This window comes from Nematolebias whitei, chromosome 14 (genome assembly GCF_014905685.2).
Source record: "Nematolebias whitei isolate Nwh7 chromosome 14, NemWhi1, whole genome shotgun sequence".
NCBI classification, from domain to species: Eukaryota; Metazoa; Chordata; class Actinopteri; order Cyprinodontiformes; family Rivulidae; genus Nematolebias; species Nematolebias whitei.
The window spans coordinates 15,532,846-15,544,689 of NC_056511.1; the positions used below are offsets into that span (position 1 = coordinate 15,532,846).

The 11,844-nt window shown below is 37.8% G+C and overlaps 1 protein-coding gene across 3 annotated transcripts in view; it reads left to right on the forward strand.

Annotated features, from left to right (window-relative positions):
- Positions 1–5,175: 5,175 nt before the first annotated feature.
- Positions 5,176–11,844, forward strand: part of snx12 (sorting nexin 12) — a 12,087-nt gene continuing 5,418 nt past the window's right edge. For 2 of the 3 annotated variants that reach the window (XR_005187280.1, XM_037687315.1), the window contains exons 1-5: positions 5,176–5,548; positions 8,229–8,324; positions 9,423–9,547; positions 9,961–10,051; positions 10,591–10,601. Coding sequence is in view for 2 of the 3 variants with exons in the window: in XM_037687315.1 (XP_037543243.1) it covers positions 5,384–5,548; positions 8,229–8,324; positions 9,423–9,547; positions 9,961–10,051; positions 10,591–10,596 (483 nt within the window). In the remaining variant the exon portion in view is untranslated. Of the gene's footprint in view, positions 5,549–8,228; positions 8,325–9,422; positions 9,548–9,960; positions 10,064–10,590; positions 10,602–11,844 lie in introns of those variants that run through there. The other variant, XM_037687314.1, reaches the window with a different exon arrangement.

An 11,844-nucleotide genomic window follows, 5' to 3' on the forward strand; every position in this document is an offset into this window, starting at 1 on the left:
ATAGGCCTGTCGCAATAAACAATAAATCAGTTAATTGCATGATAAATGAAAATTATCGACCTCATTTTCATTTATCGGCTCTATCGTTTCTTAGTGTCTCTCTACTGAAGACACTGGATGACAAAAGGTTCATCTCCGATGTTCTTCACTGGCTTCTCCATTTTTATGTTTTCTTTCAAATCCATTTTAACCATCCAAAATCGCGTTTTTGGATGGTTAAAAGCAGCTAAGATGAGAAGCTAAGAAGCTAAGCTACGAGCTAAGCTAACAGGCCGATATCAGGGAAAAAAAACTCAGACTTGTCGAAGCGCCAAAATTCACGGTTAAAACCCGTGACTTCATCTAAAAAGTTGTTCTTCTCTGCAAAAAGAAGCTGAGATTGATGGCACGACACACAAACACGCAAAAAAAAAAATTCTTATTTGATTTTTGCCTCTACAGTAGACTTTTTTATATTTAAAATTTATTTGATTCTTGTTTTATAAAAGTGATGCCATGTTTTATCACAAATATTTTGATTCAAATTCGTTATCGTTAATATGGGAATGTATTACTCACATATGGAGCTACAGATTATAACAGATTAATTTATTCTAGAACTTGATTGAGAGTTTTCAAAACAGCTCCTTGTAATAAAAGTTTGTAATTTATTAAGGGATAATTAACTTTTCTAACTGCAGAGGAAATGACCTAAACAACCTCAGAAATTCAATAACATCAACTGATAAAAGTATAAACTGAGATGTGTCTTCTAGTTTACCCAAATAACATGTTTCATATTTTATTTTGAATAAAGAGATAGTGGTTCTTAGATATTGTAGCAGAATTCTTGCATTTTGTTATTTTATTCATAATCATATCATCCCAGCATCAGTCTAGCACTGTGTTTTTATTTTACAGTTTATTAACTTCTGTGATAATTATCATTTTTATCAACATTTAAATCTGTACTGGTGTATTATTTTATTTGTGATTACAATTTCTGATCCAGGGTTAAAAACTTTTGCTGTCACCTTTTTTTTTTCCCTTAAACTTAAAGTTGTGTATTTTTTCCAATTGTTTATTTTTTGATTGTTTGTGCTTTTTTTTCTGTCTTTTTTTTTTTTTTTTACAATATATGACCCTTTTTTTAACAATAAATGTTTAATATCTTTACAATTATTGGTGTTTATAATAAGTTTGTCACTTTCTCAAAGCACTTTCCGTGCATGCGTGGGTTTCTCCGGGTACTCCAGTTTGAGTAACTGAGTTTGAGTAACTCTAAATTGTCCCTAGGTGTGAATGAGAGAGTGAATGGTTGTCTCATTTGTCTCTTTGTGTCCCTGTGATGGACTTGTGACCTGTCCAGGGTGTCCCCCGCCTCTTGCACAGTGACAGCTGGATACGGGCACCAGTGAATGACCCGAAAAGAAAGATGCTGGTAAAGATAATGGATGGATGTAGGCCTGTCGCAATAAACAATAAATCAATTAATCAATTAATCAATTAATCACATGATGAATGAAAATTATCAACCTCATTTTCATTTATCGGCTCAACTCTGGCACTTTTCACTGACCCCTCCCTCTCTTTTCTCTTTAAAACCTGTTTTAATCGTCCAAAATCACGTTTTTGGATCTTTACAAGCAGCTAAGCTGAGAAGCTAAGCTATGAGCTAATCTAACAGGCCGACATCGAGAAAAAAACTCAGTTTTGTCAAAGCTCCAAAGTGCCTCCCTCTCATTTTTTTTAAAGAGACACACTGCTTGCTCCCTCACTATCCATCCTTCGGTTCAACCACTCTTACACTGCCATCGTGTGGTCAAAAACATGTACTACACGCAAAGCAAAATAAGATATAAAACATTTCTTCTTAAATTTGACAATAATTACTAATTGTTGTCAAATTTCAAACAATATTTTCGTTTATTGCAATAATTTTTGAGACAATTAACAGCCCAGCAAAATTTGTTATCGTGACAGGCCTAGGTGGCTGTATGGAGTTGTTTTGACCCAAGAGCAGCAGCAGGGTTAAAGACCTCCACCTCTTGCTGTGGATTAAAACGGAAAGGGAAGCTAAACCACACAAATCAATGATTCAGTTAATGGATCAATTATCTGAATTATTCAAAATCATTCTGAAATGTTTTTCTGTTCTGTTTGTGTTTCTTGTACAAAGTAAATGTTTAGCATTTTTTGAAATCTTATGTTCATTTATTTGACTTTTTTAAATTGTTTTGGTCTTTTTGGCCAGCATGTTGTTGTGTTTAGCCAATGTTTTTTTACGTTACAATATTTGTCAGCTTGTGCATTTTTGGTTATTTTGAATGTCTTCATTGTTTTATAGGTTGTTCTTCTTTTTGTATTTTTTAAAGTCTTTTTCCCCTCGTTTTTTTAATGGTATTTATTTACTCTCTTTTGTATCTAATTCAAACAGAAATTAAAAAGACAAAGGTCCTTCTGACAGCTCTGAGGCCTTTTAGCATCAAGAACTATTGCTGCTGAATCTGATCCCAAAAATATGGAAGCCCATTTCTGCCATGAATAAAAAATAAAAGCCCAAGAGGAAGTCATAATTTCGACTTAGAGTAATAATTATGGGAATAAATGTAATAATTTCGAGTTTTAAAGTCATACTTACAAGTTGTAAAGTCATAATTATGAGAATAAAAGTCATAATATCGACTTTTAATATCATAATTTCGACTTTTAAAGTCATAATTATGAGAATAAAAGTCATAATTTCGAGTTTTAAAGTCATAATTTCGACTTTTCTAATTTAATTTCGAAGTTTGTCCCTTGCCAGACACCATGACTCTACATCTCTTCCTGTCAGACACCGGTTTCCTGCATTCATTCATTCAATGTACTTCCCTCTGCCTTCAAACATCCATTTTTTTAAATAAAGGTATATAATGTATACATCTTTTCATCAAGCATTTAGTTTTGAAGCCAATTTCGGCTATGAAATAAAAGCCCAACAGGAAGTCATAAATGAGTTTTAAAGTCATAATTATGAGAATAAAAGTCGTAATTACGACTTTTAAAGCAAAATTACGAGAATAAACATAATTATGACTTTTATTCTCATAATTTTGACTTTAAAATTCATAAGTATCAGAATCAGAATAAACTTTATTGGCATTGCACCGAGATACAACGCGAATATGTACGTACAGTCGTCCGAAGATGGGCGGAGTGCACGAAACTGCGGCTAAAATAATTAGCGCGGCCTTCTTATTCTTATTCAGAATAATGTTTTGCTTAGATAAGAGAAGGAAAGAAAACATGAGGAGAGACGGTATAAAAAAATATCTCTCACATCGTGTCCTAGACAGGGCACAATTTGAGGCATCAAAAAAATCTACCACAGCAAAGCAACATAAACAGACGTTATACGTTTACATATAGGCGGTGAAAACATTGAATTTTTAAGGGAAAGTCGTAGCATAGTCCAGAGCCCCCCCTCAGCCATTGTCCAGATAAGAGGTGACGTTCATCTTCAGCTCAGTTGAGGTTCTGTCACATGTCCACGGCCTTGGGGAAGGAACGGGTGAGGAAACAGTCAAAGCCTCTTTGTTGTTTTCCAAACATTCCAGGAGGAGTTGAGATAAGTCCGGCATCAAGGCCACAGTTTGGGTCAGGCAGAACTCGTAATTGTTGTTTCTGCCTTTAAAGTCTCGCTGGTACATATTCTCTGATGGAAACTCCAAAACAGCCGAATTGATCCTTTACTCCAAAAGTCGAGCGCACAGCTTCTCCAGATTATTCCCACCATTCATGAGTGCTGCCAGGGAGAACACAGTCCTGATACAGCTGCTCCAATAAATGGTTCTAGAATTGCGCCGCTCAAGGTGGCTGCATGCTGGAGCAGCTCTGTTACTTTCATTCTGAGATTTTGCTTTTGGAAACTTTAATTCCTCTTTTTCTGGATGTAAATCACATTTTTTGGATGATTGTTTCCTCTGGTATCGGATGCTGTGCAGCTGGAAGGGTTTTTACTGAAACTTTTTTAGTTTTGGACATTTGTTATGATGTGTAACCATGGCAACAAGGCAGTTTCTACAACCAACAGCAGCTGATTAACATCTCAAAAGCTCAAGTAATATCTCAACTACAGCCCTAAATTTCAAATGAGTTGAAAAGGATGTTCTGTGGATGCATTTTCATCTACCTGCCAGCTGTGCTCGAGTGCCTGACCACTGAGATCCTGGAACTAGCAGGAAACACGGCTCATGACAGCAGAAGGACAGGATCGTCCATCAGCACCTACAGTTGGCTGTCCACAGCGATGAGGAGCTCAACAAGCTGCTGGGAGGAGTGGCCATTGCCCTGGGAGGATTTCTGCCCAACATTCAGGTGATCCTGAAGCCCAGGAGGCCAACCAAGTGCAAGTAAACGGATCAACATCTGTGGCCAGTTTTTTCAGATCTGCTATAAGACGGACCATCACAAGAGATCCTTCCCACCCACAGCCATCAACATCTAGAACAACTCTTTTATGAAACAAGGAAAATGTGCTACAACAACATTTAATTTCCCTCTGGGATTAATAAAGTATTTTTGAATTGAATTCCCTGTCACAGCTCCACATTCAGTCCGAGCACTGTCAAGCTTCAACACCTCCACACGAATTTGTAGACAACTAGATTCCACCAACCCAAACAGTAGATTCTAGTTGTCATCATGAATCCAATTTGTCCTTCAGAGTTCAGAGGGGTCCTCCTTACCCTGACTAATGCTAATGATCCATTGTTAGGCTGATGGTCCTTCTTGAGCATGTGATCAGCTGGTTTTGGTTGTCAGCAGCAAAACTGGTTGATCCACTCTGAGAAGGTGCTATTTAAGAGACTGAGCTGAATACAGCACCTCAGACTGAGGAAGTCTCTCGGATGAGAGACGAAACGTTTCTACATTTTTTTGTTGTCTTGCTTTGCTTTGTTTTTTTGAATGTCCAGAGGACCAGATTTAACTTTTTTAGAAAACACGTCTGGTTTCACCGTAGAGTAGCAAGAAAAAAAAAAGAGTTTTGAGTATGAGTATGAGTTTTATTCTTGTAATTATTTAAAAGTCGAAATTATGACTTCCTGTTGGGCTTTTATTTTTTCTTTCATGGTGGAAATGGGCTTCCATACCACCATCTCTCTCTGCACAGATGAAATTATTACTGCCATTATCCATGTCCGTTAGGGGGAGTGCAGGCTTCCAGCTCAGCACGGAACTGATTGAACGCATTTTCCAGATTCAAGTAGGGCAGGGCGCAGGGCGGCTGGCCCCGCAGGAAAAGAGCTGCTTTCCTGATTGTTTGTCGCCTTCAGATGAGATTTAAGGGTTTACATTGTATTTAGTCCGGTTTGACGCTTTATCCTCCATTGCTCGTCCAAATATTACAGGTGGGGAAAAAATGTCAGATCCTGTAGTAGCCGATACTCGCCGGTTGAATTCCAAGCCCCAGGATCTGACGGATGCTTACGGCCCCCCAAGCAATTTTCTGGAAATAGACGTTTACGATCCACAGATCGTCGGAATTGGACGGAACCGTTACACAACTTATGAAGTTCGCATGAGGGTAGGTGTCGACGTGATAATTAACTTTTGTTTGCTAAGCAAGCTGTGAACCACGGCGTTGTCGCTAAGCTGTTAGCATGCTTAGCCGCTACGCTAAAGCCCGCGGCTGTGACGCCGACGGTTGGGCGCCTGTGGTGGCTCGAGACGGTGAGCGAGTAAAACTCAAAGCCCGGTGATTTGTCAAGAGGCCTCGCGTGCTAATGTTGTTAGCATGGGGATAGCATAATGTTGGTAGAGGTTTCCTTAACATACACGATGAAAACAGATTCACTTCATTCCATTTGAGTGCATCATTGTAGGCAAATGTATTTTAGACTAGAACCGTGTGTTTATTCAACTTAAATTACAGACATGTTCAGAGAAAAATAAACAGGAGTTCAAACAAACAGGAAGAAGCTAACTGCTAACAGTTAACCATGTACTGTCACTAAAGCTAGAACTAGTTTGTTATTGTCTATTGAGTTTATTTGCAGCTTGTAAACGGTTATCCCACACTTCCTTATGCATTTAGGATTGTAAGAGTGTGACACTGAAAATCCACAAGCGCAGCAATATTTGTAGACCACGTAAGGAAGCTAATGCTGACACTGTAATTGCGTAATTGCCAGTTCAGGCCTGTCTCCTTTATTTTTAATGCAACTGCGTGGGAGTTGCATCCATCCATTATTTTTACCTGCTTCTCCCTTTTCGAGTTGCAGGGGTCACTGTCCAGCAATCACTGTGCAAGAGGCAGGGGACACCTGGACAGGTCTCCAGTCCATCACAGGGACACATAATTGAAACAAACATTCACTCTCTCACTCACACCTAGGGACAATTTGGAGTTGCCAATCAGCCTAACATGCATGTTTTTGGTCTGTGGGAGGAAACGGGAGTACCCAGAGAAAACGCACACATGCACAGAGAGAACATGTAACCTCCACCCAGAATGGCCCCAGGCCAGGATTTGATATGGCTACCTTCTTGCTGAGAGGCGGCAGCTCTACCAAGTGCACCACCGTGCCGCCCAGCATATGTCTAATCTAGAAAAAGAGGGGAAGAACTGGAAAATTTTGAAAAAAAACACATGCCATGGATGAATTAATGCATTGATGAGTGTCAGCTGACTTTTGAAAATGGCTTCCATAAACTTTAGGCAAAAGTCAAGGTGCTTTGATTAACATGCTGGTACAAAAAAAAAAGGGGGGGGGGGTGTATAAAGTGTAGCTGAAAGTTGGGAATTATCAATGAACATGTCAAAAGCATATGACTTTGGCTTGTGGGATGGTCATTTGTCAATATTTATAACTTGTAGTCATTTAATCAACTATCATGTTAATAGATTAAAAAGTATATGTATGCATTATCATGTGGGTATTTTAAGTAGAAACACTTCAAATTTATTGATAACTTGTTTTTCTTCAAATATTTGAGCTGAGAGACGTGTGCTGCTGCTACTTCTGCTTGCCATTGATCCATATAGTTCCTTAATTTTCATCCAGCTACTGGATCAGTGGAGATGGTATGCAGGTAGCTGAGCTCACTCATGACCATAGTTTCCACTTCACAATTCTTTCAAAATAAACTAGGATGGCAGAAACACACCCTCCAAGGTTTTATTTTTATCTTTTCTTTCGAGAGGGACAGTAGGTGTTGTGACGAAGCGAGCACCATTAGGAAAAATCTTAGCATGACGCTAACAGGTGCTTTTGTTAAAAAAAAAAACTATTGTCAGACACATGAATTCTTTAAGTGTGTCTGTTTTAACCAGATTTAAATTGTTCATATACTGACCAAAAATATAAATACTTCTGTTTTGCTCCCATTTTTCCATGAGCTGAACTCAAAGATCGAAGACTTTTTCTACATACACAAAAGGCCTTTTTCTCTTAAATATTGTTCGCACATTTGTGTAAATCTGTTAGTGAGCATGTCTTTGCTGAGATAAACCACCCACCTGACAGGAGTGACATCTCAAGATGCTGAGTAGACTGCATGTTTATTGCACGTGTATCATAGGCTGACCACAATAAAAGGCCACTCTAAAATGTGCAGTTTTATGAAAAAAGTTGCTACAGATGTTGCAACTTTTGAGGGAGCGTGCAGTTGGCATGCTGATGAAATATGGGAGCAGAAACAAAAGTGTTGTATTTAGATTTTATTTTATTTTTTCCAGTGTAAATCCCTGCCCATCCCTAATGGATACTGGTTACTGTTCCTTTGCCACGTCCTACTTTTCGAGTTTTGGTCACGTTGTACCCTCCATGGACATCTTTATGGTTACTTTGACAGTCAGAGTTTTAAAATAGTCTATACTATAATCTACCCATCATGTCAGAATTTGTTTCAGATTATAGTTAGAGTAAGGGCAATAATTAAAAAAATTATAACAAATGAAGATGGTTGGGCATCCAAAGTTACAGGAAACAGTATTTAAGTGATGGAAATGGGTTAAAATTAGGGCAGAGATTACTTGGTAATGGAATAAATGAGCAGAAATATAAAAGTAAATGCATGGGTATAAAATGGGAACTCCTGTGCACAACATGAAAGGTAAGAAATGGCACAAGAACAATTTGACCTTTAGGCTCAGTATATCAGCACCAGATATAAACGTAGAGATAAAATGTTTTGTTTAGTCTAAATCTGTTTCAATTGTTCAGAAGGCTGCGTTCTCAGGTTGTTTCTTTTTCTCCACATAGACAAACCTTCCTATCTTCAAAATGAAGGATTCTTGTGTGAGGAGAAGATACAGTGACTTTGAGTGGTTAAAGAATGAGCTGGAAAGAGACAGTAAGGTGAGTAAGACATAAGCTCATGTTCTATGGCATTACTCTGTATGTTGGCTAACTAAGTATTTACCATATTTTTCAACTTATAAGTCAGTTTTTTGCATAATTTACATATCCTGCAACTTATACACCGAATCAACTTATTTATGTTTTTTCCCATATTTATAAACCAATTTTTGGCTGAGATATGACCGTTTTTATTCATTCTGACATTGAAAATATTGAACACTACCATTTTCAGCCACTAGATGGCACTCGAGTAGCATGGCATGCCGTTGTGTCATGTAATTTGTAAAAGTCGCTATTAATGACACAATCAGCTTGCCATAGCCTGCCACCTTCATCCAGCTCGCTTGGAGCAACCGTCAACTTAGCGTCATTTTGCTGCATCGCCCAGGTGAAACGCAACTATTGTGACCATTGAAGTGCATTTATTAAGTAAAAGTTCAACTGAGACGCACCTTAGTTATAATGTCGAGCAAACAAATAATTATTTTAGGTGCTTGTCTTGTTAAATTTTGAAAAAATGCACGGCGTTCCTCCTTCCTGATTTCCTCCCTCTGCATGCTCCCGGAGCACCGATGCAGCGAATACGTTTGAAATGCAGCTGATTTGACTGTTAAATTCCTTTTATTCAGGAAAAGTTCAACTGAGACACATCTTTACTATAATTCTGAGCAAACAAATAAATGCTTTTAAGCATTAATCTTGTTAAATTCTTGTTAAAGTACTCCCATTCACGTGGCCGCCATTTGGCAGCCAATCAATTTTTGGCACATCGGCCCATGTTTCCGGGTTGTCAGCGGTGACGCATAATAAATGCGACGTATACGGTGAAGTGACATATTTGTTTTTTCCTACTTTATTAGACATATTTGGACTGGTGCAACTTATAGGGCTGTGCGACGTGTACGGTGAAAAATATGGTAGTTATTACCTGGTCTATGACATGTTTGAGTAAAATTATATATCATTTAAAAGCAAAGGTTGTGCTTTACGTTTTGTACTTAGTGGAAATAATTGCTGTTGTTGCAGTTGTATTTTAAACCCTTCTTGATATATTGTTGTTTTGTGTTACGTACAATCCTCTTGTATCACGTTCAGATTGTAGTACCACCTTTGCCGGGAAAAGCCCTGAAGAGACAGTTGCCGTTCCGTGGTGACGAGGGCCTTTTTGAGGAGTCTTTCATTGAGGAGCGACGATCAGGCCTGGAGCAGTTCATCAACAGGTCAGTCAGCTTCACATCCTTTAAATTAAAACATCTATGCATGGTCTGTATAGTTTGGGGAAAAGGAACTTGACTTGCTTATAAAAGCGCAACAACAGTAACTACGGATCTGGTCTATCTTTAAGTTTTACTGGTAAATCTAGTTAAGCTTCAGAGATGTTCCTTGTGTTAGTGCTTCATTTGTGTTTAGATACAAAAAAAGAAGTAAAAACAAATGTTTACACATTCACTAGAGTTCATCTAATTCTGTAAGTCTACATACAGCCTTGTCTTTTCTATGGAGAAGAATCGTCAAAACTGACTAAACTAAAAGTGTATTTTGTGATCGTTCAAGAAAAGTAGTTTTTAATGAGCTGTGTTTTACTTTTTTTTGCCATCTGTGTGTGTGCGCCCGCGCATGTGTGTGTGTACAGAATTGCAGGTCACCCCCTGGCCCAGAACGAGCGCTGTCTTCACATGTTTCTGCAAGATGAAACCATCGACCGTAACTACATTCCTGGAAAAGTACGGCACTAGTTTTACTGAGGGAGATGGTGGGGGTGAAACAGTGGGGGGTGTAGAACGAACTGCTTCTTGCCTTTATCTTCCCTCACAACTTCTCTGTCTCTCTCTTTCTGCTTTATTTGCCTCTTCTATTTATTCTGTATGTTCTTATCGTTGCTAACTTTATCTTGGCATTAGAATATGTTCTTCAGCCATGTGTAAAACCATGTTGGCAACATCTCAGACAACTCTCTGATTCCTCGTTGTGTGTTTATTTTATAACTGTACAGTAAGGAAAGCGCCTCCAGTACTTGTCTTTGAGTCGAGACTATTTAGCTCTTAATTGCAACTCTTGAAAATTAAATTACTGTTGCGAAACAGTCGTCCGTTCCCCGATAAGTGTCTCGTATTCATAATTGTAATATTATGTAAATAAAGTAGAATGATGTCTAAATGTGTGTGCTGACGCCAATGTTTACTTTAGCGTTGCATGCAGATCGTTAATGAGAATTCTGATCTTGGTTTGTTCTCTTTGTTTTTATTGTTTGTTTGTTTTTTAGGTATGAATGAAGTAAGTTTGCTTTATTTAATTCTGTCTCAGCGCTTTCTGGGGGTTAAAGATGGTTGCATGGGCACTCTAAAGACTAAAGGCGATAGTTCACAGATACTTAATATAATAACACAAATGCTATATCTAAATTCAAAAATGATCTAAATAGATTTCAACAACCGTTAAAGGGATATTGCAGTTCTTTTTGATGTCGGATTCTGTGATAATGTTGTGAGCTGTTCCATATGAGGTCACAACCAAAATGGATTGCTGCTGTTTGAAAATGACACAATGTGTTTGTGATTACACAAACATCTTTATAATTATAAATTTTACATGCGGTCTTTTTTTCCTTTACACATAGACTTTGGTTGTAATATTGTAAAAGACTTGCTGGGCATGCATCAGGTTGCCCAGAAGTGCTACAGTTTAGCTGCTGCCGTTTTGTTTTGTTTTTTAACTTGCAAATAAATATAAATCTCTATGTAAATAATTCAAAATTGAAAGCGATATAAGCTTTTATAAAAAAAAATGGAGTTTGTATAAAAACCGTAAACTTTTTTTTTAGGTTGAAGTTATTTTCAGACCGCAGCAGTCCACTTTGGTGTTAGCTCTGCTCAAACTAGCCATTAGCTTGTTGATTTAGTTAGAATTCTCTTTCTCCCTGTTGAGGTTGTTCTAAGAGCCATCTACAACAGGTAGGATGTTGATCGTTCATACCTTTGTACAGAATCCCAATTCAAAAGATCTGAACCATTTGCTTTAATCTCCCAAAGCAAGTTGGAATAACATTCTGCAATCCAGTTTGGGCACAACTTCATAGCAGGTTAATAAAATAATTTAAATCTGCTTTAAAAAAAACATTTAAGTGTACTCGAGTTTCTCAGCTGTCATGTAATCTGGCTTGCAGAAGTCCAGTAATGTAAGACAATTAAGACAAACCATCACTTTTTGAAGTTATGTGAACTATTGTTTAAAATGAACCATTACTGTACATGACTTCTAGCAGGAGCTCTTCTGAAACATTCCTCCAGACTAATACAGATACGTGGTCATAATCAACTGCACTAATTCTTGCCTGCATGGCACACTTGCACGCTTTCTTTGTCATACTTTTTGTCTCGCTGGGAAATTTCATTTGCATCATTTAATCACCATTATATTGCCCTGTCTGCTGATTCAGATTTAATTTTCAAACATACAGGTCCTTCTCAAAAAATTAGCATATTGTGATAAAGGTCATTATTTTCCATAATGTAATGAT